The 27,087-nt window shown below is 37.7% G+C and overlaps 1 protein-coding gene across 2 annotated transcripts in view; it reads right to left on the bottom strand.

The window, feature by feature from the left end:
* Nucleotides 1-27,087, bottom strand: part of LOC306846615 (receptor-type tyrosine-protein phosphatase F) — a 125,258-nt gene that overhangs the window by 57,101 nt on the left and 41,070 nt on the right. For both annotated transcript variants that reach the window (XM_079380097.1, XM_079380098.1), the window contains exons 5-10: nt 16,699-16,884; nt 11,467-11,577; nt 5,327-5,596; nt 3,871-4,452; nt 3,013-3,146; nt 2,003-2,147 (exon numbers count right to left, since the gene is read on the bottom strand). In XM_079380097.1, coding sequence (XP_079236223.1) covers nt 2,003-2,147; nt 3,013-3,146; nt 3,871-4,452; nt 5,327-5,596; nt 11,467-11,577; nt 16,699-16,884 — 1,428 coding nt within the window. The remainder of the gene's footprint in view (nt 1-2,002; nt 2,148-3,012; nt 3,147-3,870; nt 4,453-5,326; nt 5,597-11,466; nt 11,578-16,698; nt 16,885-27,087) is intronic.

The following is a 27,087-nucleotide window of genomic DNA, read 5'->3' as shown; positions in this document are numbered from 1 at the left end:
TGAGATTTATACATCATTTGAAATCTGAATAAATAAGCTTTCCATTGATGTATTCCATTGATTCTTTAGGACAGGACTATATTTGGCTGAGATTCAACTATTTGAAAATCTGGAATCTGAGGGTGCAAAAAAATCAAAATACTGAGAAAATTGCAAATAATGTTGTATAATACAATGTATTGTTGGCTATTGCTACAAATGTACCCGTGCTACTTATGACTGGTTTTGTGGTCCAGGGTCACAAATTGTATAAACTTTGAGGACAGTAAGAGTCTCTTTTTTTTAACTTATCAAAAGTGACAGTGAAGACTTTTATATGATTACAGAACATCTACTTGAAATAAAGGCTGTTCTTTTGAAGACGAAATAAAAAATAAATAAAAACAATCAATCAATCCATTCATCCACAGGTTTCCACAATTTTTTTGTTTTACATTAGTAATAACAAGAAATGTTTCTTGAGCACCAAATCAGACTGGAGTAATGTCTGCTGAAAATTCACAGGAAAAAAATAAGTGCTGTCGAATTGTATACTAATTGTAAAATTCTATTATATATATTTCATATATTTTAAATTATAATATCCAACGTGCACACACACAGCAGTGAACACACACACACCATGAACACACACACGGAGCAAGACTGCCATTGCTAAATAGTATCCTCATTTATCTGGTACTGTGTGTTAATTTCTCACCCTGGTCACAGCGATCAGTAAAGTCACAACCGTTTACTGCCTTTCTCTGTTTGGGTGTTGACAAACAGGGGAAAGTCCATCGGTTTGTGTTTTAACAGGCATTCACACATTCTCAGTCAGCCTATTGGCCGAGAGACAACAGCCCCCCATTTGTCAGAGATCCAAGTGTCAATGAGTGTGGCAGCTGACGCGTCCGAGAGCGTACTCCACCATCCTGCCTACACTAAAGTGTGCTGCTAGCTTCTTTTGGCAGGCTTGGAGCCACTTCTGAGTGGCTGAGATAAGCGCAGCACCAGCAAGGCATTTTTATTAAGTCTGCGACGGATTGAGATCAGGTGAGCTACCAAATTAAACGTTCCTGCACAACACAACACAGTCCAGAAGCATAAAAAATTACAACAACAGCACAACAACAATTTACAATGATCCAAAAAGCTAAACGGCATTTGTTCATGCAGCTCTATATGATAAACATAAATGAGTAATAAAACAAGTAACAATTAACTAAGGAAGTAAAGAGAGAGGAATATGAAGAACAAGACGAATGTACACTGGGATTTTAACATGCTGGCATTCCTTTGTTAACAACCAGAGCAGTTTGGTGATGTCACACCATTCTTGGTGCCCACGGTGGGACTGAGCACGCGGCGTCTCTCATCAGGCGGTCCTTAATCTGACAACTGTGGGAGAGCCACTACAAACGCCTGATGCTGCAGTAGGTGACAAAAATACTACAGCCGTAGCTGAACATTTCAGCAGATTTTTCGGGGGCTCCTGACACAAAACTCAAAGATCAAAGGGTCTTTTTGAGTCCTGGAGGAGGTGATAGACAGGTCTCTAGGAGAACATGAGGCTGTGAGAGACTCCGGGGGAAAGGAAATACTCTGATACTGTGAGATGACTGTAAATTTTGTTATATCTTCTCTGAACATTGAACATCTTTTGATATGGTTGGGATGGGTTATATTCAAGCAGAGCGTTAAATTTAGCACAAATGTAGTGCTTCAGCTTCTTTTCTTGAGTAGGCTTCACTCCTCTGGCTTTTAACATTGCAGCAATTACAACTCACATTGTTAGCCTACAAACCAAAATAATAATGACAAAGGCACAAGCAGACACCGAACGTACCTTTCGCCCTTGTCAATGTATAAAGGTATTCCCTGGCTTAGAGGTGTGAGAGATTTAATGGTGGAGATGGTAGACAATAACTTGAGAAAGGAAGGTAAAAGAGGTCCTCTGGTTTGTCCACAGGGACAAGTTTAGGTTAGTTGACATGATGAAGACAAAAAAGAGGGCACTTACTGGACTGGGCGGTCCTGGCCTCGATAGGTTGAGTGAAGACCCCTAGCCCCATTTCAGAGCGGGCCGCCAAGGAGAATTTATACAGAGTGTCTGGCTTTAGACCTTCAACAGCGTATGAGCCGGCAGGGTCGAAGGTCACATGGATCTGAAGAGAAAACATCAAAATCTCTATAACCATCTTGTGTTTATTTTGAAGTCAAAATGACGACAATTCATGTCATTGACCTTATTGTGAACAATTCATCCACGAATATGTTTTTTTTGAGCTTGTCATTTTTAATTAGCATAACTCAATCTTCTGGTGAAACAACAGAGTCTGGTGAGGGATGTCAGACTTAATAATTTAGTCTGTTTAAACCCGACCAGATTAGATCATGAGAAGAGAGAGATTGAGTAAATAATGGCTTACATATCAGTATGTCTTCACAAAGTATGAATTTACATTATTCAACAAAAAAAGCGATAACTGACAGAACATGCAGTTTTCAGTATTCAGTATTATTTATCAGAAAACTTTTAAAAGGTAATATTGTAAGCTGCTATTTTTTTTCTCTGCAAGGATCAGCTAAATGAATAAATCTACATATATTTTACTCATTATTCATTTTAAGATTATAGGGTGAGGGCAGAAATTTTTCACTGAGAAGAAAAAACAGAGAAGTGTTGTATTATCATAGAGTCATACTGATGGCTATCATAATGAGTGTGCATAAGACATCTGATCTCAATGTGGATGAACTGACATCAAGAAAACACATCCAAACAGTCCATTCCGGCATCAGTTAGAAATGCTGTCAAGCACTGAGCACTGATAAGTACATTCTGTTTTTGCACAATCTAATTCTATCAACCGACTGCAGACTTTTGCCTGCAGTCATTTTGTGAAATGTCAATTTTGGCTATCTTTCATTTGTATCCATGGCCCACAGCAACAGCTGCACATGTTCAATATCTTGGCCTGCTTGTAATTCTGAATGAATCAGGCAGAAAAAAAGCACTGGCGTGATTACCTTGTTCTCTGAGTCAGCCTCCCAATATAGCAGCTCATATTTGATGATGGGGTCCTGGACTGGCCACAGCCAAGTTAGCTGGATCCGTGTATCCAGCTCTGCTTCGGCCTCAAAGTTGGAAGGCTGAGCAGGTACTTGAATTTCAACAAACAGAGATGTTAGCGACAACGATGCAGAAATATTTTTATGATACTGGCATGACAATGCACTAGGCAAAAGCATAGGGCTGGGTATTGATACTCATTTCCTGATTAAATTAGATTCCAATTCAATTAAATTTCATTATGATTCTGATTCATTCGGGTACATTTTTGTCACAATGTCAATTTTGCCTCTAAAAATGATCTCCAAGCTTTTGCTGTAAATTATACGAAGAACCTTCAATTTGGTATATTACAAAAATATGAAATAATAAATAAAAAATAACTACAGGGCCCAATCCATCTACCCTGTAATATGTTAATATATTCCATATCCAGAAGTAATGATAACGATGTTGATTCATCAGCCCCTCTGAAGGATTCAGTTGAAATTATCTTTATAAACATTCCATTAAAAAAGTAATTTGTTCATGAATCAGACTATAGTGGTTATGATGTAATTCACTAAAAAATAACCTATTAATGAAAGTTATTTACAAAGTAAATTTATTTATTTATTTAATAGCCACACTGTACTGTATGTTTTTGATTCACTAAAAAGAACCAGTTCATATGAGGCCTTGGTTAAAGAATCAGACTACACTGATCATCCGATGTTATTGCATGTGACATCCTGACTGATCAGCGAAAAAAATCTATTTTTTACTCAGCCCTATGTAAAAGCATTGACGTATTATTCATTAACCCTAAACATTACCTCCTTGCTGTGTCTTGACCTGCAACACATCTGATGGGGGTCCGTCCCCTACAGATGTAAAGCCCAACACACGTAGGCTGTAGGTGATGTCGGGGGTCAGGCTCGAAATGGTGGTGAGACGACTGTCGTCTGTGTTGTGTTTCTGCCAGGCGCTGAGAGGCGCGTCCAGGTGAGATGTGTAGTAGATGCGATAGCCTCTAATCTGACCATTAGGTTCCTCCGGCGGTTCCCACTGCACCAACATAGTGCTGGCACTCAGCATACGTGCCTGGACATGCAGTGGTGGGGAGGAAGGTGCCTGCTCACCCGTCCGTGTTTCAACTGGGTCGCTGGGTGGCCCACGGCCAATGTTGTTGACCGCCATGACGCGGAACTCATACTCGGAATAAGGGCTGAGACCACCAATGCTATAACGTGTGGTGGCAACACCGTCCACTTCCTGGAAGTTGGTGTCAGAGGACTTGGCCCGGTACTGGATAATGTAGTAAGACACAGGTTCGGGGTTTCCAGAATCCCATGTCAGTGTAACACTGGTAGCTGTGGTTTCCGTCACAATTAGAGACGTAGGAGGTTTTGGGAGTGCTGAGGAGCAAATAATAAGAAAGGAAATTAAACAGATGACAGCATATGTAGGCTAAGCTGCCTACACGGTGCACTCCTAAAATAGAGAAAGACAGGCAGTTCAAGACAGAATGAGAAAGAAGAAAGGCTTGCATTCTGATGATTCACAGAAAGGCAGACCGTGCCGCCTCGTCATTGTGTCTTTAAGATTTGTGGCTGGACTCCAGATAAATGTCAGTGACATTCTCCGAGTCCATATTGATTGGTGAAGTGCAAAGTGCAATCAATAGAGGCAGCCATGATGACGGTGAACGAAGTCTGGCAGGGCTCGGTGTTGTCTGGTGGGACCAGCCGCACTGATACAGCTCCAGACATCTGGTCTGGGTAAACACATGCTCAGAATAATCTAAAGCCTTTCATTTTCTCAGAGCCCACAGTAAAACGTGGGAAGTCCCTAAAGCTCAGTCAACACAGAGCAAGTGTCCATGTTTTTTCTTTGTGTGTATTTGCCAGACGTACCAAACAGCTGGTCCGAACCTTGGGGTTGCAGTTAGATAATAACTTTTTCTAGCATCTGTCTACAGAATCTTTGAAAAATCTGCAGAACTGACCCTATTTATGTTCTTAATACACATCCCTGGTCTAAAACCTATAGTACACTTATTCCGCTCCAGCTCGAGGACAGTCCATGTGATATCATTTTAAATGAAAATCCTTGTGTACAGGCAACAGCGCATTTGAAAATAATTTCAGCTCTCAAAATTACTGTAAGTAGTACACACATGGTTGAGTGTACTTTTAATGGTTTGCACACTCAATGCACTACAAGACGGAGAGGAAAATGGAAAATTAAGTATAGCTGGGCCTTTTCCATACACTTTTTCAAGGATCTTACCTTTGACAGAAACTTGCGCAGTTGCCTCGATCATACCGAGAGATGAGATAGCCACACAGGTGTAGTTGGTCGACTGACGGATGTTGGTGAGCTCCAGGACATTGCGTCCCACGGGCATCTCCTCGTCCTTGGTGAGCTCCACCTCTCCAGCCATCCATTTGACGTAGGGCATGGGGGCACCTACAGCCACACAGGTGAGGTTGACACTGCCCCCTGGCATCACCTCGTGGTTGGTAGGTGGGATAGAGAAACGCGGCGGCACTCGCCGTACTACCAGAAAGAAGAACATCCAGTGTGAGTTTCAACAGGTAGTATTTTATATCAATTTTGACACAAAAACTGTTTGGGAAAAGACCATTTACAGGGAAATCTATTGTGATTACTACATCTCTAGTGTGAGTACTAGGGCTATGTCACTAACATGAACAAACTAACATGAAATTGAGCTGACAGGTCAAACAAATTCGCATCAAGGGCCGAGCTGCCACTTTTTCCATTTGTTAAAGCCTGAAGCTTAACAACTGGAGGCAGGAAGTCAATACTGCGGCTCACGCATATGTGCAGAAGAGGGTGATAAACCAATACGTGCAGGGGGAAGGGTGAAAAAGAAATCGTAATGGCATTTCTTATAGAGTGAGACATTAAAATTCATGCCAAAAGGGAGCTTTATTGAATTGTGGATTTGAGGGGAAAAAAATCATCCTCGCTGAGGCATTGCAGGATGTGGAGTTTTCTCTGTCAGTTTATCGCCTGGTGGCACTGAGACCCCGGTCTGCTGTTGCTCAGTCCTGCCTGCATTCGGGAACCTGTCTGAGACCTTGTGGGAGACGCATTGTTCACTGGGCCCTTCTCTTTGTGAGCCTCTGATATGCAGATAAACCTGACATTAAAAGAGGTTCCCATGGAGACGAAAAAGAGCCTGCTGACACTGTGCAGAGATGGGGAGGAGAGAGGATAACTATCAATGGAATTCAAGCCTGCCTCGACATATACTGACTCGACTGCATGAGGCCAAGCTCGAGGTGTACGAAGATCTAATCCACAAGGATCAGCGTGAGAGAAACATCAACGTTTTTAAAGGGTATTCTGTTATCAATGCAAATACTAGGATGTGCTTCAGTCTCTATTGTGCAGGGCTCAGAATCGTAGCTGGTGGCCATCACTGGGGACACTAATGCTGAACTATTTACAAGAAGAGCAAGCTGGAGAGACTTTTCCTCTCTTATTCTTGCAAAATAGGAGTATAAAACAGCAGCACATTAAACAGACTCTTCCAATTTGTGTTAATGACCCGCTGCCTCATGTCTGTCTATGCAGAAATGGCATAGGCAATAATTGGTTTCTGCACAGGTCCTCCTGAAATTGGATTCTCGACTATGTTCTCTCATTTTATTTTCAGATAGATACCATGACCAAGCTTGTTATTCTCCTCATTATGTTTGCACTGTAAAGGCAAAACGATAGACTCTTGAGAATTTTTTCTTTGAATTAGGCAATGTGAAATTCAAAGTACTTCAAGTCCGCTGTTGCAAAGAAATTACAGTAGCAATAATATGTCTTAGAAATACATATATTCATTTTATCCATTTCCAGGGAACTCTGTGACACTGAAAAACCATGACTATGGACATGGACATACAATAACGATGACTTGTAGTACTAGAATGGAAATTCAGTGTGTGTAATACAACAGAAGCAATATTTATATTATAAAGATTTCGGTAACAGGGAGCAGGTTGGTTTAAAGAGTTTCTATTCACGAGCAAAACCATACATGCATTGTGGGATAAAAACGAAAACGGGCACATGAACCTGACAAAAGAAAAAGTTTAAGTTGAATTAAATTTAATTAAAAATAAATTAAATTTTAATTAAAACAAATTATTTAAAAATATTTAAAACTAACAGTATAAACTAGTTTTGCCATCGCTTTTAGTTTTAGCAACCCCTACGTCATGGAGTATCAGGCTCATGCAAACCACCTGACACAACAGAATCAGGGGCGACAGCAGAGGGAGTGATTGATAACAAGGGTCTCTGATTAAAGAGGGATCCAGTTTGAGGTCTGCAAGAAGCGGTTAAGAGTGAAAAGAACCAACCTTCTCGAGGGTCTAAGACATGAGGTGCGAGTGTGACCAAGTGATATGGAGATGAAATTGAAAGACAAAGACAGATGGGAGAGAACATGAAAAGACATTTGTAAATAATTGCATGGCAGTTAGAAAAATGCAATGGAATGTTTAATAAAGACAGAGACACACAATCTAAACACGACACTCCATTTGAAAAAGCTAGATTTATTCTGCCATATATATGTGTGTGTGTGTGTGTGTAACAAATTAAATTAAATATTACATTTTAAATTAAATTAAATTATTGACAAATATTATAAATCATTGTTTGTAAAATTTAAGGGAGATATTTTACACAGATTAAAACTAGTTTGGACTAAATAACATTGCTATAGTAAAGGGAGTAATATTGAACAAGGGTCTCTGATTAAAGAAGGATCCAGTTTGAGGTTTGCAAGAACTGGCTAAGAATGAAAAGAACCAACCTCCTCGAGGGATTACTATATGAGTTGAGAGTTCGAGCAGGTTATATGATGGAAATGAAATTGAAAGAGACAAATGGAAGACAAGAGAACACGAAAAGACATTTGTGAATCATTTCAAGGCAGTTAGAAATATGCAATGGGAGCTACAACAGAGACACACTCAAATCACAATTCTGTTTGAAAAAGATTTGTGTATATTCTACCATACATCATATATGCTGTAGGTTTACTACGTGAAGGGTAAGTACATGCCTATTATGAGATAAATATAGTATAAATTTATGCATAAACTGAATGTCTGTAGGGAACACAATCACACTGATACAGGTTAATAGTATTCATTTAAAGGAGTCAGTTAGGTAATAGGAGTCGCTAGCATACATGCATTGTGACATTAAACAGAAAACTATCACTTAAACATAAATTAAATAATTAATACAATAAAAAAAATATTTAAAAATTTCACTGCTTGTAAAATGTATGGTGGGTGTTTTACACAGATTAAAACTAGCTTGGATTAAATAACATTGCTATCTGTTTTAATCCAGCACCAGGTGTAATCTGTGAAAGCAGCCCCTACGTCATGGAGTATCAGGCTCATGCAAACCACCTGACACAACACATTTAGCCTGAACACACAGGTGAGGGGCGACATAGCAAAGGGAGTGGGACTGATAAACAAGGGTCTCTGATTAAAGAGGGATCCAGTTTCAAGAGTGAAAAGAACCAACCTCCTCGAGGGTCTAAGACATGAGGTGCGAGTTTGACCGAGTGATATGGAGATGAAATTGAAAGACAAAGACAAATGGGAGACAAGAGAACATGAAAACACATTTATGAATAATTTTATGGTGGTTCCAAAAATGCAATGGAAACTCAGACTTGACTTAGATTTGTATATACTGTACCACATATTTCTTGCATGCTGTAAGTTTACAATGCTAAAGATAAATACAAGCCTATTATATGATAATATCACTGCATGTTTACAGTGAACACAATCACATTAACAGAGATTAAAGGGATAGATATTAATTTAAGGAGGTCAGTTTAAAGAAAGTGGTCGTCCCTCTAGTCATTTTTTCTCCTTCTCTCTCAGAGACTCTTACTAACACCAAACTTTTGTGGAACAAATAGTGAATGGGAGCCCATTTATCACAGTAAAAAACAAAACAATTCATTTTAAGAACGATTAAAATAACCAGTTAAGCCAAATTATGAGATACAAAGCCACTGTATTCAGTCTCGGATGTGAGCTATTAAGAAAAAGTCTAAATTAACTTTTATCTTTTGTTTTAACAGACTTCCACAAAAAAGTCTAACAATCGGATCAGCATAGGATAATATTTGACATTATTGACATATTCGAATTAACATATGTTAGAGGAGTTAACATTATTGCTATACTATACAGACAACTTAGATTGACTGAACAGTTTCTGATAGCTGTCTCTGTATGCATGTGAGCATACATAACCATATCTCCAGTGAGGCAGAGAAGGCCACTGAGATCATCGAAAAGAGCCCTGGGCCATAATCTGCAACACATTGACACATGAAAGATGATGATGTCAGTTAAAGGCTTGTTAGGACTGCCAATGTAACACTACGATACAAAACTAGCTGAGTGACAGGCATTAGCAATGAACAAAGATAAACGGACCCCCACGCACACACATTCACACAAGATATAATAAACAGACAGGCGGGTATGAAGTGTGCGCCCACTTCACTCTATTTGATTTGTTGTCAGTTTCAAGAGCAGAGGAAGGCAAACAGACAGTGGTTGACAACTTTTCACTATGGAATAAGCGGCTGACAAATGAGCGTTCACATATACAGCCAGTTTACATGACTGTGATTCTCCCAGGTGATATAGTCCTCTGTCAGACAGACGGACAGAGCGGGAGAACGAGCCAGAGAGACAGTCACAGAGCATTTAGACAGCTCCCAGAAAAGTGCTGAGGCCAAGGAAAAAGGAAGCAGCTATTGAATACATAGATTCACTGACAGACTGGCAGTCTTAGACACCCAACTCATCTAGCGTGAGCAGATAAATGAGCGGGGACAGGAGGCTGAGGAATGGTACCAGGACGCTCAATGCCCTTGAAGAGAAAGCATGATTAGCCGTTTTACAGAGACACTTTGAAAAACAAGCACCCACACCCAGGCTATGATGGACAGATGGATAAAGGGGACCCATTATGCACCTGTCAACTCTGAGGAAGTTATCTGTTGATATAGCTCCAAAAGTTCCTGTTTTATTATTCTTATTTTGGCTGTGCACGTTAAATTTCGTTGTAGTGAAAGGTGGGGCCATGCAGACTGGTTTAAAAATAAATAAATAATAAATATCCATTGAACTATGTAGACGAATTTCATGGAACATGTCCAGCTCATATTTTACCAGAAAATGAAAAGAAAATAATATTTTGTAAAAGGGAAAAGTTTATTTTTAAAAACATTAGGATTTGAATTGTGACATAAATCCATGGCAATTAGGCATAAATCAAATTGTAAAATACTATAAATAATAGGCAAGAAAACATTTATCATTTAAATGAAAAAGTATTATCAATTGGGCAGTATTTAATAAATATAAAAAACAGCAACATATTAATAAATAAGGTAATATTTAATAAATAATTTAACATATAAAAAAAATGATTCGCAAAGTATTTATATATGACATGACATTTTTATGGCTTTTAATTTAAGCTGATTTAAATAAAGTACAAATGACTACTTGACATGAAAATCTAGTCACTGAGAATAATGACAAAAAAACGGAACCTTCTGGATGCATTACCATAATGAGAACCTAGTTAGCAGAAAATGTGTATAATTTTCATAAAATAATGTCGAAATGCTAAACATAATGTTCCTAAATATAAGCTTAATTTTTATGCAAAATACAATTTAACCCCTTTGCCCCTTAAATTAACTTGCGATGCGTTTAGACGCCACTCATAGCAACATCTTGTGACTGAGTTGTACGATGACGTCTGCAGTTTAATCCCATTGTAAGAAACATTTTTGGCCGTTTGTTTGACAGGAAGCATGAGAAGGCTTAGTCTTCAACCGCTTGCGTGACAATTACTGGGTGGCGCCGTAACGTCACTAACTGGAGGCCATACTGGCAACCTGCCATAAGCTCCCTGTTATTACCTGCATGGAAAGAGCTGAAGGGGTTGACACTCATAACAACAGCACTCCCAGAGTTCTGTTTCACAGACAATGCCACAACACAATTATACCTTTAAATCCACGTATTAATACGGCAGGTGTCCTCTATGGCACTCACCTTTGTTTAACCCCTTTCTACTTCTCACTCTCACAACAAATACTGCGAGAAATATGCATGTTTACCTTTGCTTCCGTTGCTATGAATTCAAAACATAGCAGGGAATGTTTCCGGCATGATTAGGACAACAACTTTTAATTTATCTTGGCTCCGAAATGTCAGACAAAGTTCACCACGCATGGAAGTCAAAACAAAACTGCAACATGGTCAAAATAAAGGTGTGAAGCATTGTTGAGGAAGTTGTTTTGATAGGGGCGGCACCTGGAGCACGTCTCTTACCTCGCACGTAGAGATTGGCGGGGGCAGAGTAGCGCGTCCCAGCGCTGTTCGTAGCTACACATTCGTACTTGCCCTGGTCTGATTCCTGGCTGTTTTCAATCTGCAGAGCTCCTGAAGAGAGAGAGAGAGGAAAAAACAAGGGCAAAAGTCACCTCTTTGATTTACAAACATGATTATGAATCCCCCGTCGCAACTTTCCCCACCATAGCGCAAACTTTCACTGCAAACAATCAGTAAACACTCCCTGTTTAAATGTCAGAGCTGTTCCACTGTGCATATAGTTTATTGGCTTAGAATGCTGCCTAAGACATATGCATAAAGCTGATTTCGCAGGTTGAGTGAGTCTATAGCTCAACATATTTCCCTTTCACTGTCATTAGAAAAAGCTTTCAGGATATTAATGTCATTGAGTCAGAGCCAATTACGCTACAGCATATGACTTTATTACTGCTATGGCATATTTATACGCACCAAAAAGAACAAAACGTCAATACCATACATAACTGTAGCCTGTCTGGACGCTATAGATCAAAATTGGGCTTCGTAAGGTCACATAAGAACATTGTTTGATTAGTCTTGTAACACATACACTGCTGCTCAAAAGTTTGGAATAATTAAGTTTTAATGTTTTTCAAAGAAGTCTGCATTTATTTGATGAAAAGTACAGCAGAGCAGTACTACTGTGAAATATTATTACAATTTAAAAGTGCTGCTTTCTATTTTAGAATGTAGTTTATTCCTGTGATGGCACAGATGAATTTTCAGCAGCAATTACTTCAGTCTTGTGTCACATGACCCTTCAGAAAGCTGCTTAAGTTTTCAAAATTGATATCAATTTTGTAAAACTGCACCTAAGACATTCTTCAAAATATCTCCTTTTGAACCATTTTAATGTTTCGTGATTCACTAGTACCATTCAAATTTGGGGTCAAAATGATTTAAAATAATGATAATATTTGACTCAGTTAGAACACATTAAATTGATCAAAAGTGACAGTAAAGACACAATTTTACAGCAGACTGCATTTCAAATAAATGTATATTTCTATTGGACTTTTCATTTAAAGAATCCTGAAAAAAATATATATCAGGGTTCATACAAAGATAAAACAACAAGAAATGTTTTCAACATCAATGCTAAGAACCATTTTTAATAATTGAGCACTAGTAATTATTGATATTAAGCACAAAGCATATTGAAATGACTTCAGAATGAGCATATGACACAAAAGGCCCTATATTTTAAAATACATTCAAATTGAAAACAGTTATTTTATATTGTAATAATATTTCACAACATTACCGTTTTTTTGCATTTTTGATCAAATTAATGCAGCCTTGGGGAGCATATAAACCACCTTTCAAAAACATTTTTAAAAAATTAATTAGTCCATATTTTTAACCGTGTGTATTTATTAATTTATTGAAGATATCATTTCAGTATACAAATGGATCACTATAAATAGATCACTAAAAATCACAATAATTGTTAAAGAGCATTAAATGCAGTGGATACTTTAAACCTACCCACTTTGAAAAAGTCAGGAACATCAAACGAAAAATCAATCTGCGTGTCCTAACCACAGATATGGTGTTTGCTTTGATTTAAATGTTTGCTTAATCTAGCAAAAGCACACGTATTTACCTCTGGCAGTGGTGTACCACCATAGCATAGGTTATCACCTGCGGTTTACCCCTGACTACTTCCCAGCATCCCAAGTGCTGCAGGGAAGAAATAACATGCACCACTAACCTTGCCAATCTCCAAGTTCAAGGGAAAACTGATTGGTGGTGTTTCCTACCCTGACAAGCAGCAAATTACTAATCAATTCGGAGATTGCTCAGAGCTGATTGCCATCACCCCTCAGTCCTGACAACATCTGACTGATGGTGCCATATTGTAAAGTAAAGGGACTACAATAAAGAAAAATAACGCAAAATTCCATCCAAACTGAATGAAGAATGTGAAAAATCACCACTTTCATTCATAATTTAATTTTTATTTCATTACTTATTCTTTTATTTATTTTAAAGCAAACATTTGACATATTTGAAGTGTTTGATGTGACATGATACATTAAAGGGACAGCTCACTCCAAAATGAAAATTCTGCCATCATTTTCTCACCCTCGTGTTATTTTTTTCTTCTGCAAAACAAAAAAAAAGATGATGATATTTTTGTCCATACAATAAATATCGTTTTGGACCTGACTTACTTTCATTGAATGGACAGTTGAAACAGTCTTCAAAATATATTTTGTGATGCAAGAAAGTCATGCACGTTTAAAACGACATGAGGTTGAGTAAATGATGACAGCATTTTTATTTTTGGGTTAACTATCCCTTTAACGCTTCCAACCAGAGATGAAGTAAACCACTTCATGCATTTTCAAAAAAATACACACACACTGTTGGACAAACTGATGAAGACATAAAACTGTATGAAGATGAAACATATTCCTCATCGATAAACAGATACATAACAATGTGAATTGAGGAAGATGAACTGAACAAAGACCTGCTTTAACATCACTCCCACAGATACTGAGAATTCAGCCAGTAAAAATAAGTAACCATTTGGGAACATAAGGCAGTGTCAGCTCCTCACCCCCACCAAGCCAGACGTACTTCCTGATTCATAAACCTGAGGTGAACTGGCGTGCTCCAACAGTCGGTGGTAACAAACAGGCCTTTGTTATGTGCAATATACTTTTTCAACTTCATTTTACAGTCAAACTCCAGGGGTCCTCAGACCACTGAGATTGCTAACCGTGCGACTGAAGTAGGGTAATGTCGATTTTGTCAAGCACTCGCCTCTAGCAATTGTGTTTCTGAAATCCATGTTTCATTCAGGACTGAGAGCGACTGTGTGATTGATCGAATGCTCCATCTTAACAATCAGGGCCGTGCCCTCATTTCCCATACATACTCATTTTTGCATAAGTAGTATGCAAATTCAATCATTTCAATTTCATCACAGCCCAACTGGAATGTGAGAGACACACTCTGGAGACTCTAAAGACGGCCTTCAGTTTGAAACCCAAACTCATAGTATAACTTTAATAAGCCTCGGGTCCACACCAAATGCATGTCACAGTAACTAGCAAGATTCAATTTTTTTTTTTTTTTTACCTCATCAAAGAGTTCAAAATCCTGTCCCTATTTACTCTCATGTAATTTCAGTTTTTTTTTCTTCTGTGGGACACAAAATAAGATATTTTAAAGAATATTTTTTACTGCTTATAAAACAGCGACCAAGACATTCTTCAAAATATCTAATTTTGGGTTCCACAGGTTTGGAACAACATAAGAGTGTGTAAAGTATCATAGAAATTTAAAGAATTATTCCTATAATACCCTAAAAAGTGAAGACTCAAAAATAATGCATATCTTTTTTTGTAATTTATACACTACTGTTCAAAAAGACGTCTCATGCTTCTCGTGATATGTGTTGTTAAGATTCTTTGATGAAGAAAAAGCTTAATTTAATTCATCCTTGCTGAATAAAAAGAATGATTTATGTAAAAAAATAATAAAACCTTGCTGACCCTAAACTTTTGAACAATAGTGTATTTCTGTTGTATTGTTTCCCCCAGACATAGACATCAAAACACAGACAGGTTGAATGCTGGGACAAAGGTTGTGTATATACTGAACAAGCAGGAAATGACAGCGGTGGTGATGAGACGGGTAATGGAGGAGACGTTTCGTGAGACACATTTCAGCTGTCTTACCTCGTATCGGCGAACCCCCTAGGTGAAGTAAATTGAATGCAAACAAGATTGAAGAGAAGTGTTAGTAGACAAGAGAGATAGACAAAGAGAGATAAGGAAAACAAAAGGGAGGGAATCAAATGAAAGTAAGCTTAATTAAACAGAAAGGAATCAAGTTGAGCCAGACTACTGCTCTCCGGGGATTAGTTGAATGTTGGCTGTCTGGTGCAATGGAATTAGCTCAGAAAAAAGATCCGAGAGCAAACTTTCTCTGTGCTACGATTCTGAGATAGTCTGCTAAACTTGATGCTATAAGGAACATTTGCAGAGCTTAGAGTGAAACAATGTGTATTCAGGTTATTTTTGTTCACAGCATTGTTCGGAAAAGTACAGACCATGGCAAGTTAAGCGACAAGTTTTGTGCGAGCAGAAGAAACAGCTAGCAGCAATTCTGTACATGTGAATTCACTTCAACATGAAATTTGAGTCGTTTTACTTCCATAATTTTACATATTTCAAAGTGAAACAGAATATTCAAGAAGGAAAAATGTTGAGCGGGATGTATTAGAACGATAAATGGTATTTGATTACTTGTGCTAACCATTAGCATTAGCTTCTATCAAAACTAAAATCTTCCTAATTAAACTAGCAGCCTAAAACAATATGTGAATAGCTTTTTGGCTATTGGCATGCTGTATAATACCTAAAATGGTTCACTGGAAATGTTATGAATGGGAGAAACTGTACATGCAATATAGGCTAGCTTTATTGTCATAATTTTATGTTATGAGTGTCCTAAAAGGGACATAAAGCTTTGCGCCTCATACCGCCCCGAGGTAAAATCTTTGAGGAAGTAATGTTTTGATCTTTGGTGGAACAATACATTTTGCTAATTTTGAGTTTATGCATATCTAAGATGCTCTTCAAAATAAGTTGCAGTCCAAACTTTCAGCTGTGTACTTAGATGCTGATGCTAGAAACTAGAGAATGAGCTCCGCTGTGGACTTGCCCTCTAAATGAAGTGGATTTAGAGGAGAGGGATAAACTCTGAGTCAGTCAGGAGCCATTAATCCAGCCTGGGCAAAGTCCTGTTCATCCGTCTGATCCTAGGTCAGACCTGAGTGGTCTATCCATTAGGAAGGTCTACAATGTAAATAGAGTGGTTGATCCTCTCCGCGGCATTCTTACATTCCCGTAAGGGTGCCTACAATTACCCAGACCATTTGCACGTGGCTTAAGACTCATTTGACGTTATGGCCAAGTCAATACATTTCTCCTTTCATTGGTAATCAAAGACAAATTAGCAGACCAAAGACCTGACACTGCACAAAAACAATTGACGTTCTAGTATTTATCATGTGGGAAAATTGCATAAGCATTCATTAAACTTTAGTAAAACATTCATGGAAAAGAAGCGGTAAGTGCAAACAGAACTATGTCTATATTTGTGACTATTTAAGTTTAGTACATTTGTTGCTGCTACTGTGCTTGTAAGGCGAAGAAAGTGTGACATCCTTACCTGAACGAAGCTGTTTGATTCGCCCATTGCCATTGATGTCTACAGGCAAGAAGTCTTTGAACCAAGTGATCTCTGGGTCAGGGTTCCCACTGGCGGCACAGAGCATCGTGGTTGTTCTTGTTCGCTCAACCACTTTCAACTGAGGGCCCATGTCTATGGTGGGGAAGCCATGAGGAATCTGGTTTTCTGCAGGAAGAAATAAAACAAAAACAAGTCAAGCTAGGAGCCAAAAAAGGAATTATTTACAAAATATGGATAATGATGTTGAAGAACTCTGATTGCTACGAATCAGGGGTTAGAGACGTGAGCCAGATGTAATTGTCCTGCAAAGGCAAATCCAGGACAAGTCTCATTAGTGCACTGAATCAATTCACTTGCAAGAAAAAGACCTTCCTGTGCATTAATAAGATCAAAGCATGGCGAGGCTAATCCACAGGACCTTTGTGTACCGTTACTCTAACATGTAACACCATAAGGATGCTTTAAGTTTTTAAAGCTTTAGGTTTTACAGTTTTTGGTTTTACTTGCATTGTTATAATGTTCACAATTCAAACTATAAACAAGAGCTATGACTTCATTATAACAACTGCATTCTCAGTTGCCACTGGTCTGCCTTCTCGCATTCATTTGTATACTGAATTGTGATTGCTCTTTTGTTTCTTACATCTTCATCTCTACACTGTAAAAATGGCAGTGTGTTGATACTCAGGTGCCACCGACAGAAAACAAAACATGCGACAACTGCACCACTTCCCTGATGCAGAATTTAATTTATGCAAAACCGCAGCCTAAAACTGTTTACCTGCTTTAACATGTTTCTTTCGCTGTCTTCCAAACACTGCTGTTTTTTTCTGGAAATGCTAATCTAGTTGGCAAAATAATGCTTTGTCTTTCAATGGTTTCCACTTGGATACAGACCGTGACACCTTTCATTATTTCTACTCAAGGGAGTAACAGAGCAGATATCTCCAAGTATCAAACATTTGCATAATTAACACAAATTATATGAAAAAATATGAAAATGAACAGTAATTATATCAGAATCAGGATAAGCAAAGAGGCAAGGCTGCAAACATATGGTTTCCAAGCACATGAAAACATGAGCAGTTCTATGACTGTTGCACTTATTAAAACAATTATTCATTTTTCTTCTCAAACATTCACACAAATGTTTGGATGAAAGCCCAGCATGCGCAATATTCACACTTGCAATAGCAACAACATTACGGCAACTCTCTTTGATCCCAAGGTAAGCCAAAAGGCAAGGCTGAATTATTCAGTTTGAGACAATCCTCTGCACATGACAAACATTCCACTGCTTCTAAAGTCTACAGGGCACTGCAGACAACTGTGATTTATCTTGTCTTCTTATTCTGGCGCGTTAAACATTAAATCATTGGTGTATCGATCCTTAAAGCATCAAGCAATGCTTCTCATACAGCTGAATTGAAAGCTGTTACAAAAGACTACGATTTCAAATTCGAGACTAGCGTTCCAGGACAGTGTAAATCAGATGCACGTATAACACAGTGGGCAAACCTCAAAAGGGTTATTTCACGAATCGCTAACTCTCTTATGAAAACATCGAAAAAGGAATAATTTAGGAGGCGGAAAATGTTGCGCTGAATCCGCGCTGGAGGGAACTTTGCAGTACAAGGTAACTTGGAATATAAGGCTGTTCAAGTTATGCCTCATTAACAAGCAAAAGCAGCAAGATTTTTTTCCCCAAGTGTGACCTTCAGAAACCACAGGGAGGGTGCGTTGTCATGTATCAAGGCGTACATTTCTACCTCGGTGTGCTCAAGAGAGGTCAACTACCTGTAGGAGTGTGGGTTGTATCACTATGCTGATCCTTTTCTCTGAAGAGGCTTCTGAATAAACAATTGAATACATTTTCTTGAGAAATAACACAAATAATACCTACCAAGTGCCACATAGTCAGCATGCAAGAGAAGAAACAGAAAACACAAGAACATCTAAAAGAAAACCAACTGTGCTGTTTCTCCTGAGTTGAGTGTGAAGATGTGTTTTTCAGACCCCCATATCAGTTGGAAAAAAAAAAAAAAAAAAAAAAAGCTCCTGGATTTTCAAATGACAAAGTGAAGAAAAAAGTTTGATAAGTGTCTTGGAGTGCAAAGTAACAGACATACTTGTGCTATACGTTTATTCAAGCTAGGTGTTGTTAAATGTATAGTAATTTTCCATTGATTTATTATTATTATTTTTTTAATGTGAAAGTGGTGTTAGACTTACAGTGACACCTAGTTGTGTGGATGAAACAACAGAAAACATCCTTGTTTATGGATGCCACTGCAGAAATTAACTTTCAGACATGATTCATTTATTTCACAAGTGAAAGCGTCCAATAACAGGATAGTTACTGAGAGTAAATGCATAACATGCAGATAAAATAAAAGAGTTTTTATTAGGCAACTAATATGTCTGAAGTCTTCATCTTATGTACATTGTACTATTTTTTACCAACTCATCACTACTCATAACTTTTTAATAAAAATAGCTGACAGTACCTTTAAAAAGCATGTTACTAATATTTTGCTTGTTAGTAATGTTTATAATGACAGACACTTCCTTACAGGAATAGTGAGTGCTAAAGAAATAAATGGTATGTGAAGGTAAAAACAAATGAGAAAAGGATGGATTTATTCCACAAGAGAAAAGCACAGCGGGAAACAAACTGACGGTTAGGCTTTTGCGTATCCTAAATAAAAGCTCCATTCTCCGTCCCTGAAAGCACTTTTATCACTTATACCTCTTTATTATGCATGAGGATTTCAAAAACAGAAGGCTCGAAGCTCAGAAATGTGTTTTTAATACAATTCTTGTGTGCTTATATTGAGTTGAGCAAGGACTCCATTACTAAAATGAATAGGTAAGAGGTGAAAAAAGTCTACAAAATGCCCCGCTCTGTCCCGAGTCTCATACATGTTGGCGCTGCAGCAGATGGCGGTTTGAATTTAAAAAGCCTGCCAACGCTTGTTTCATTGTTTCTCCGAAGCAGTTATGACAAGGTGTTTGGCTCTGACGGGGTGATACATTTGGTGGGTAATTGGGATGCCATCTTGCAAGGAGTACAGAGAAACTTGAGAGCGGACGGAATGAGGAGGAAGTAAGAGGAACGGCGAGAGAGCTTTGCAGAAATATTCCTACAAGCAGTCAAAAGAGAGAAAAATGAACTTTAATGGCAGTGATGTCATGTTCTGAGATTCTCTGCTTGTGTTGCAGTGTTTTATTTTACCTTTGTCTGAAAGGTTACGCAACCGGCTGAGGTCATGGTATATGAGAAGCAGCAATCCTGACAATTACAGACAAAGAGTACAGGCTCAAGTTTTTATGCAACGTCAACACCTTATTTGTATCAGGTTACTTTAAAAATGCAGTTAAGCCCACTGGCATTTCAAGATAAACAAAGATAACAGCTCAACTGTGATGCAAAGCTTCATGACTATACCAAAACTTCACCTAACCTTCAAGCATCATGTTCTACTTTTACACTGGGTGCGGCTCTATTGTTCGCTGTTGATGAAGTTTTGGTTTATTCACTACATTTTAAAATATATTAAAATAGAAACAGTTATTTTAAACATTGTGAACGGTAGTTGTGTGACAAGTTTAAGGCATACAATGAAATTCTGACAAGAAAAAATACAAATTTCAATAAGTAGTGGTATTTTTTTTTAATTATGCAGTGCATCAAAGCAATCCCTAGCTCTTCTTTCTTTCCAAGCTGAAATTTGAGTTACTCTATTCATTTTCTTTTTTCACTATTTACAAATATACTCAAGTTCACAAAATCACATTCTGAGACACTATGTGTAACGTTTTTTTAAAGATTTAAATAATATATCAGTACCATACTTAAATTTATCGGTATTGGTTGATATTAGATATTTAATTGCTCACGCTTCCCTATACGCTCAGTTAATCTTTAAAAATACAAATAATTTAAAAATAATATTTAGTAAATCCCAAAATGAATCCCCATTTTTCATACAGTACATCACTGTAATATTAAGTTTTTAGCATATTATTTTTAAATTTAGACCAAATTTGTACAAAACTTTCTGGAATTATTTTATTATACTTTTATTTTATTTTACTTTTTTTGGCCATAACAAACATAAATATTAGCTTGCATAAGCTAGGTCCTTCAGGTTCTTGTAAAGGGTTAGTTCACCCAAAAATGAAAATTAGCCCATGTTTTACTCACCCTCAAAGCATCCTACACTCTAAAAAATGCTAAATATGGACAAACCCAGCAATTGGGTTGTTTTCAATCAACAGTTGGGTTAAATGTATAACCCAACATTCTGTGCAGTAACCCAACCTCTGGGTCAAAACAACCCAATCGCTGGGTTTGTCCATATTTAACCCAGCATTTTTTAGAGTGTATAGGATGCTTTGAGGGTGAGTAAAACATGGGCTAATTTTCATTTTTGGGTGAACTAACCCTTCATAACCCTTCATGGGTGAACTAACTCCATAACCCAGCACTGGGTTGTATTTAACCCAGCATTTTTTAGAGTGTAGGTGTATATGACTTTCTTCTTTCAGACGAATCCAACCGGAGTTATATTAAAAAATGTTCCTTGCTCTTCCAAGTTTTAGAATGGGAGTAGGCGGGTGTCATACGTGTAAAACATGGGCTAATTTTCATTTTTGGGTGAACTAACCCTTTAAATCTTATAGTTAGGATCTCGTGACAACCTCCATAAACAGGTTCCACAGTAACAATAGTATCCGTGATAGAAACCAATCAAATTTCCTTCCTGAATGGGAAATCTACTGTTGCCATCCAGAGACCCAGAGCGGGTATTTAATGAGACCTTACTAGAGCGATAAGACCATACAGGCCCTTGCAGATGGAAATCTATTGTATTATCTCCTTGGCTGTGGAACCAGTCCAGAAGCAGCCCCAGCTTTATCGATGCATGTGACCACAAAAGGGACCACAAAACAGAGTAGCATACCACAAACCCATCTGTAATCAGTTTTGTGAAAACAGAAGGAACATTGTTCTCTGTGAAGCAGTAAATTACGAGCTGAGACTTATATTCAATGCGATGAGCAATCTGATAAAGGTGAAAAACAGATGCTTGAAAGTAGGCGATAACTATCTGATATTTACAAAAGTTGAGTGTTGAATGAAGCCAACGAATGCCAAACAATGGGGAAGAACTAACTCTGCATCATTACGAAAACAAAGAGGTTGCCAAGAGAATAACAATGGCGTTTCAGGTGGTCGGGAGTAAGTAGGACAAAACGTCCTAAAGGCAGAAGAAAGGGAATGGTGAACCCAGCTAATGTGAACAACAAGGCTGCCGTAAATGTGGTTGAGACATGCATAGGTTTCATGTCCTCGATGCCGGGTCAGAGCAAAGAGGGACATAACAAGCATTACAGTGGATCTGACGAGGAGTCGTGTGGGGGGGGGGGGGGGGGGGTGTCACCGTGGGAGGATAAAGAGGGAAATGGAGGACAGGAGGGGTACATGTCAACCTCCTGCCAGCTCCAATTACAAGGGAGAATAGAGCATTGCATGCAGGGTGATGGGTCTAATCAGAACCCCGCTGAAGAGACAAGTCTCTGTCCTCAGACCCCACTGTGAAACAGCCCGAGTGCCCTCCACGTCCACGTCAGCCAGAGTTATTCTCACCCTGCACAAACACGTCGCCGCAGAAGAAGATGCTCAAATAGTGATGAAGCACTAACACCGAGAACAAACCGTTCTACAGAGAGGGATCACGCATACTTAGATCCATCTCATGTGTCTGCTGTAATGTCCATGCTACATGCTAATTATGTTTAAAAGGATAAAGTTCACCTTAAAAAAAATAAAAAATTAATTCACTAATGTCGATGCAATCCTGTATGAATGTCTTTATTCTGAAGAACACAAAAACATAAAAAGGATGTAAAAGCACCATAAATGTGTCAAAAAATTTATAGTCCATATGACCGGAGAATGATATGCCACATATGAAATCATATGGAGATTTGGGTGAGCGACAGTGTGAAATTTAGTCAGTTTAACTAAAGAACCCGATCAAAATCTGATCTGAAGAACAATGTTTACAAATCAAAGATTACTATATATCTCAATATATTAATATTTATCTCATTATTATTTAGTCATACGGACAATGTTTGTTTGTTACACAAAGCTTGAAATTTAGCATAGGAGTAGTATGACTACTATTTTTTTTCTTTTCTTTTTTTTCTTGTCCATCCTTTTTGAAGCATCAATGTTCTTCAAAATTACTATTTTTTTAAAGATATTGTCAAAGACATATTCCTTTTAAGGAATAGTTCACCCAAAACTGAAAATTCTTTTATCATTTACTCATCCTCAGGTCATTCCAAACCCATTAGACTTGATAACTTGATGCTTCGAAAGGTTCATAAAGAGCTTTAAATCCGGTTTAATTAAAGTCTTCAGAAGAGAAACAGTTGCGCTATATGATGAAAAGATTTTCATTTTAGGCTTTTATTTACATATAAACATTGATCGAAGCACATAAATTGAGCACATCAAATATGGCAAATAAAAGCCCAATTGTACTTTTTTTGACAAGCAAGTATAGTTGAGTTGCCATTTACCATGTTACACAAAGCTGAGGTAGACTTCAAAAGGTTGGAAATATAGCATATAATGACCACTATTACAAAGGTAATTTCTGGTACTTTTTCATCCTTTTCAAAGCATCAACTTTCTTCAAAATTCCTCAATTTGCATTCCACAGAAGAAAGAATGTCATACAGAAAAGACATTTGAATTTTTATGTGAACTATTCCTTTAAGTATGTGAAGGTCTCAATTATTATAGAAAAACAAAGTTCCACAAACACACTTGGACAGCACATTCTCTGCACTGAATATGTCTACTCAGGTAAGACAACTTCTGAACTAATATTTTGTTTAAAAACAATGTAGTGTTTCTGTAAAAGCCTTGACAGTTCTTGAGAAACAAATGTCCTTGTAATTTCCAGAGAGTGTGTATGAGAGTGATGGATGACTACAATTAAGGGTGACATCTCTTTTGATGGAGGGAGCAGAAGGGTTTCTGTAATGATATATGACAACAGAACACCATCCATTTTACTACATATCTTAATTTCCAGAGAGCATTTCAAGTCCAGGTTTGTCCGTCTTTAGAAAAAACGGCTTGTTACATTATCCAGCTTGCAAAAAATCTGCTTCACTGGCACATCACTGGATACTTAAATACTACAAATTAGATGTGTTGTCCACTAAGAATATAAACAAATTGAACATCAACCTAGAAATGCTTACTTATTCTGTAGTTGTCTGTGCATATTAAACTGGGATAAAAAGTATTTCAACATCAAAAAATTACATACTTTACCTTCAAATTAAATCATACTCTCACAACATAGCCTCAACACTAAATAACACAATTCTAGAGAATCAGAGCAATTACAAGTGAAAGACGACAGGCACAGTATCCGAACAAAACAGCATTCATTCATGCAAGATGACATCAGTGTTAGGTGACAGTCTGATATCAGACGGCAGAACACTGCTTTGCCTGCGGGCTGATGCGTGAGATAACTTTTACATGCTATTATATTTGCATTTTTTTTACAAGACTGAGTGCTTTTAAAATGAAGCCAGGCAGACAAAACATTTAGCTGTTTAGAAAAGATTCTGCACGTGTACACACACACACACACACACACATACATACATACATATATATATATAAAACGGTTAGTTCCATTCCTCAATTCTGATTGGTCAACAGCTGTGTTTTATTCACGATACAGCACGGTTATGACTGCTTCACCCACCCGTTCTGTGTATCACTGAGCAACACCCTTAGCAACATAAACAATCAATAGCATCAAAACTGTTTAATGTACTATGTATTTCGGCAGAATTAACTGTTTGCTATTTACTTAATGAAGTATGAGTGAACCCTGCTGGTGTTATGTTGCATCTTTCATCTTTAATTTTGAGACCCCACCCTTCCCCCGTCTAAATAAACACTTCTCACGCAGAGATGTGTTGATGTGTGTGCGGTGCGCGCTGTGTGAAAGACTACAGTTTTCGAAATGAGGAGGGAATATTACTGAATTTATTAGTTTTCTGTTTCAGGTATGATTCTGTATGTCCATCAGTTTACACTGTAACGACGCTTGCAAACTCGCGCTGTGCTGCGATTCGGTCTGGTTTAAAACTAAAAGACGGAAAACAGACATTTTCTCATGCTGAGAGATAAGCAGATGTATGTGTGTGAGAAAATATCATATATGGTGTTAAAACAAATAAATGACACAGCGGATGATAAGAGCTCCTATTCTCAGTTTTTACTTGAGCTCCATTAGATGAGGCATGTTCGGAACACTCTCTTGCCGTTTACTGTTGCTGTCAGGAACTATTTTTTTAGCGGAAGGACAGCATTTAAGAACTTGCTTCAAAAAAGTAATATTTCAATAAATACATTTTGGGGTTTTATATTTTTTTATTGTGTGGTAACTGCTTTATAAAAGCAATAAGATACGAGAGGCTGTGCTGTATCGTGAATAAATCTGCTTCGCGTCGTGCCAAACAACGTCCTTCAGCTGTGATTTATTCACGATACAGCACGGCCTATCTACCTTATTGTTTACATACACACATATATACAATACATACACACACACACACACACACACACACACACACACACACACACACACATATATATATATATATATATATATATATATATATATATAAATGTAAATAATAATAATCCATAAATGTATTTCTGCTCAAATAACTGCAGCCTTGGGAAACCTAAGAGATTTCTTTCCAAAACATAAAAAAACCTTACCAACCCCAAACCTATTTTAGATCTTTAAGATCTATAATAACATCAACTTAAATATTTTATGTATTCCTATAATGTACAGTTAATGAGTATACTGCACTTGTAAGAGCTAATCACAATGTATTATGGGACTGACTACCTTATGATGATGTATTTATGATCCTGTCTAGGTAGGCAGGAGCTTGTTTTTGGAACAGAGTTTCAGTGTACAGTGATTATGTAGTCCGAATGGGTTTCACTGAGGTCAGATCTCCTGCTTCACTTTAATTGTGAGCACTGCTAATGACCAAACTGCAGATAGAAAACAGACCCGGCATAATCAAACATCCTCACCTTTAAATGGTATAAAAGCGTGCTCAGATCTGCAACCTCACAGACACATGTAGTAAATAACAAAGCACCGTGTGCAAATGTGAACCACACCCTAGGAGTGGCGGAGTCCCGTCTGCAGTATTTCAGCGGCACGCTGTTTATCTAAGTCGGTGGTGAGGAAAGAGGTGTAATGCATGCCATGACCTTTGAAATAATACACTTTTTCTTGCTAGGCCAGAATATTCAGGCTGACTTCCTTCCAACAGTCACTTAATCAATGTTGGGCAGGTGTGACGTTGGTCTCTCTCTCCCGCCTTTATCCGCATGGATCTGTCTCTCTGGGTTTTCCGTCTCGCCCTCCTTCCTATGTGTCCTCCAGTTTCTTGTGTCTCGGTATGATCTACAGCTCTGCCACAGGCACATAGCTGTTATTTATGCTACAGCACACTAGTTTGTACATAACAACACATGTGTGAGCCATTACCACAACCGAAGGGTGATCTGCTCCCTCCACTCAAGCGCAACGGCCCAAGTCACCTTGAGCCATGACAGCAGTGTGGAAATCACACGATCTGCTATCTGTTAGAGTGCCTTATTTAGATGTAGAGAGCACGCTTGGTGTCATATTGGCCATCAGCAAAAATATGTTTGTTTAAATGCATATACATTGTTATATATATATATACTGTATATAAATATATATATATATATATATATATATATATATATATATATATATCTGGCTGATCACATTTTCTTAGCTTACTAGAAATGCACAGTATATTGGTGGCTAAACTGGTATTATTAATAAAATATAAAAAAAATATTGCACACTTGGTCTCATACCGGCCATCAGCAAAAAAAAATAAAATACAGTAAATTATTAATGTATAATATTAATTATATTATGATTAAATTAATATAATGGCATATAAAATAAACATAGAACTATAATTACAAATAAAATATCAATAAAGGATAGTATAATAATAAAAGTTTGGGGGCTGTATAATATTTTAATGTTTTTGAAATAGGAGTGGACAAAGAAGTCTCTAATACCCACCAAGACTGCATTCATTTCATAGTAAAAAAGAGGAATATTATTATGAAATATCTTACAAATTTATCATATCAATTTATTCCTGTGAGAGCAGAGCTAAATTTCAGCAGCCATTCAGTGTCACGTGATCCTTGTCTGCATTTATTTGATCAAACATACAGTA

This window comes from Barbus barbus (assembly GCF_936440315.1).
Source record: "Barbus barbus genome assembly, chromosome: 26".
Taxonomy (NCBI): domain Eukaryota; kingdom Metazoa; phylum Chordata; class Actinopteri; order Cypriniformes; family Cyprinidae; genus Barbus; species Barbus barbus.
The sequence above is the reverse complement of the archived record's forward strand: the minus strand, read 5'-3'. Positions and strand labels throughout refer to the sequence as shown.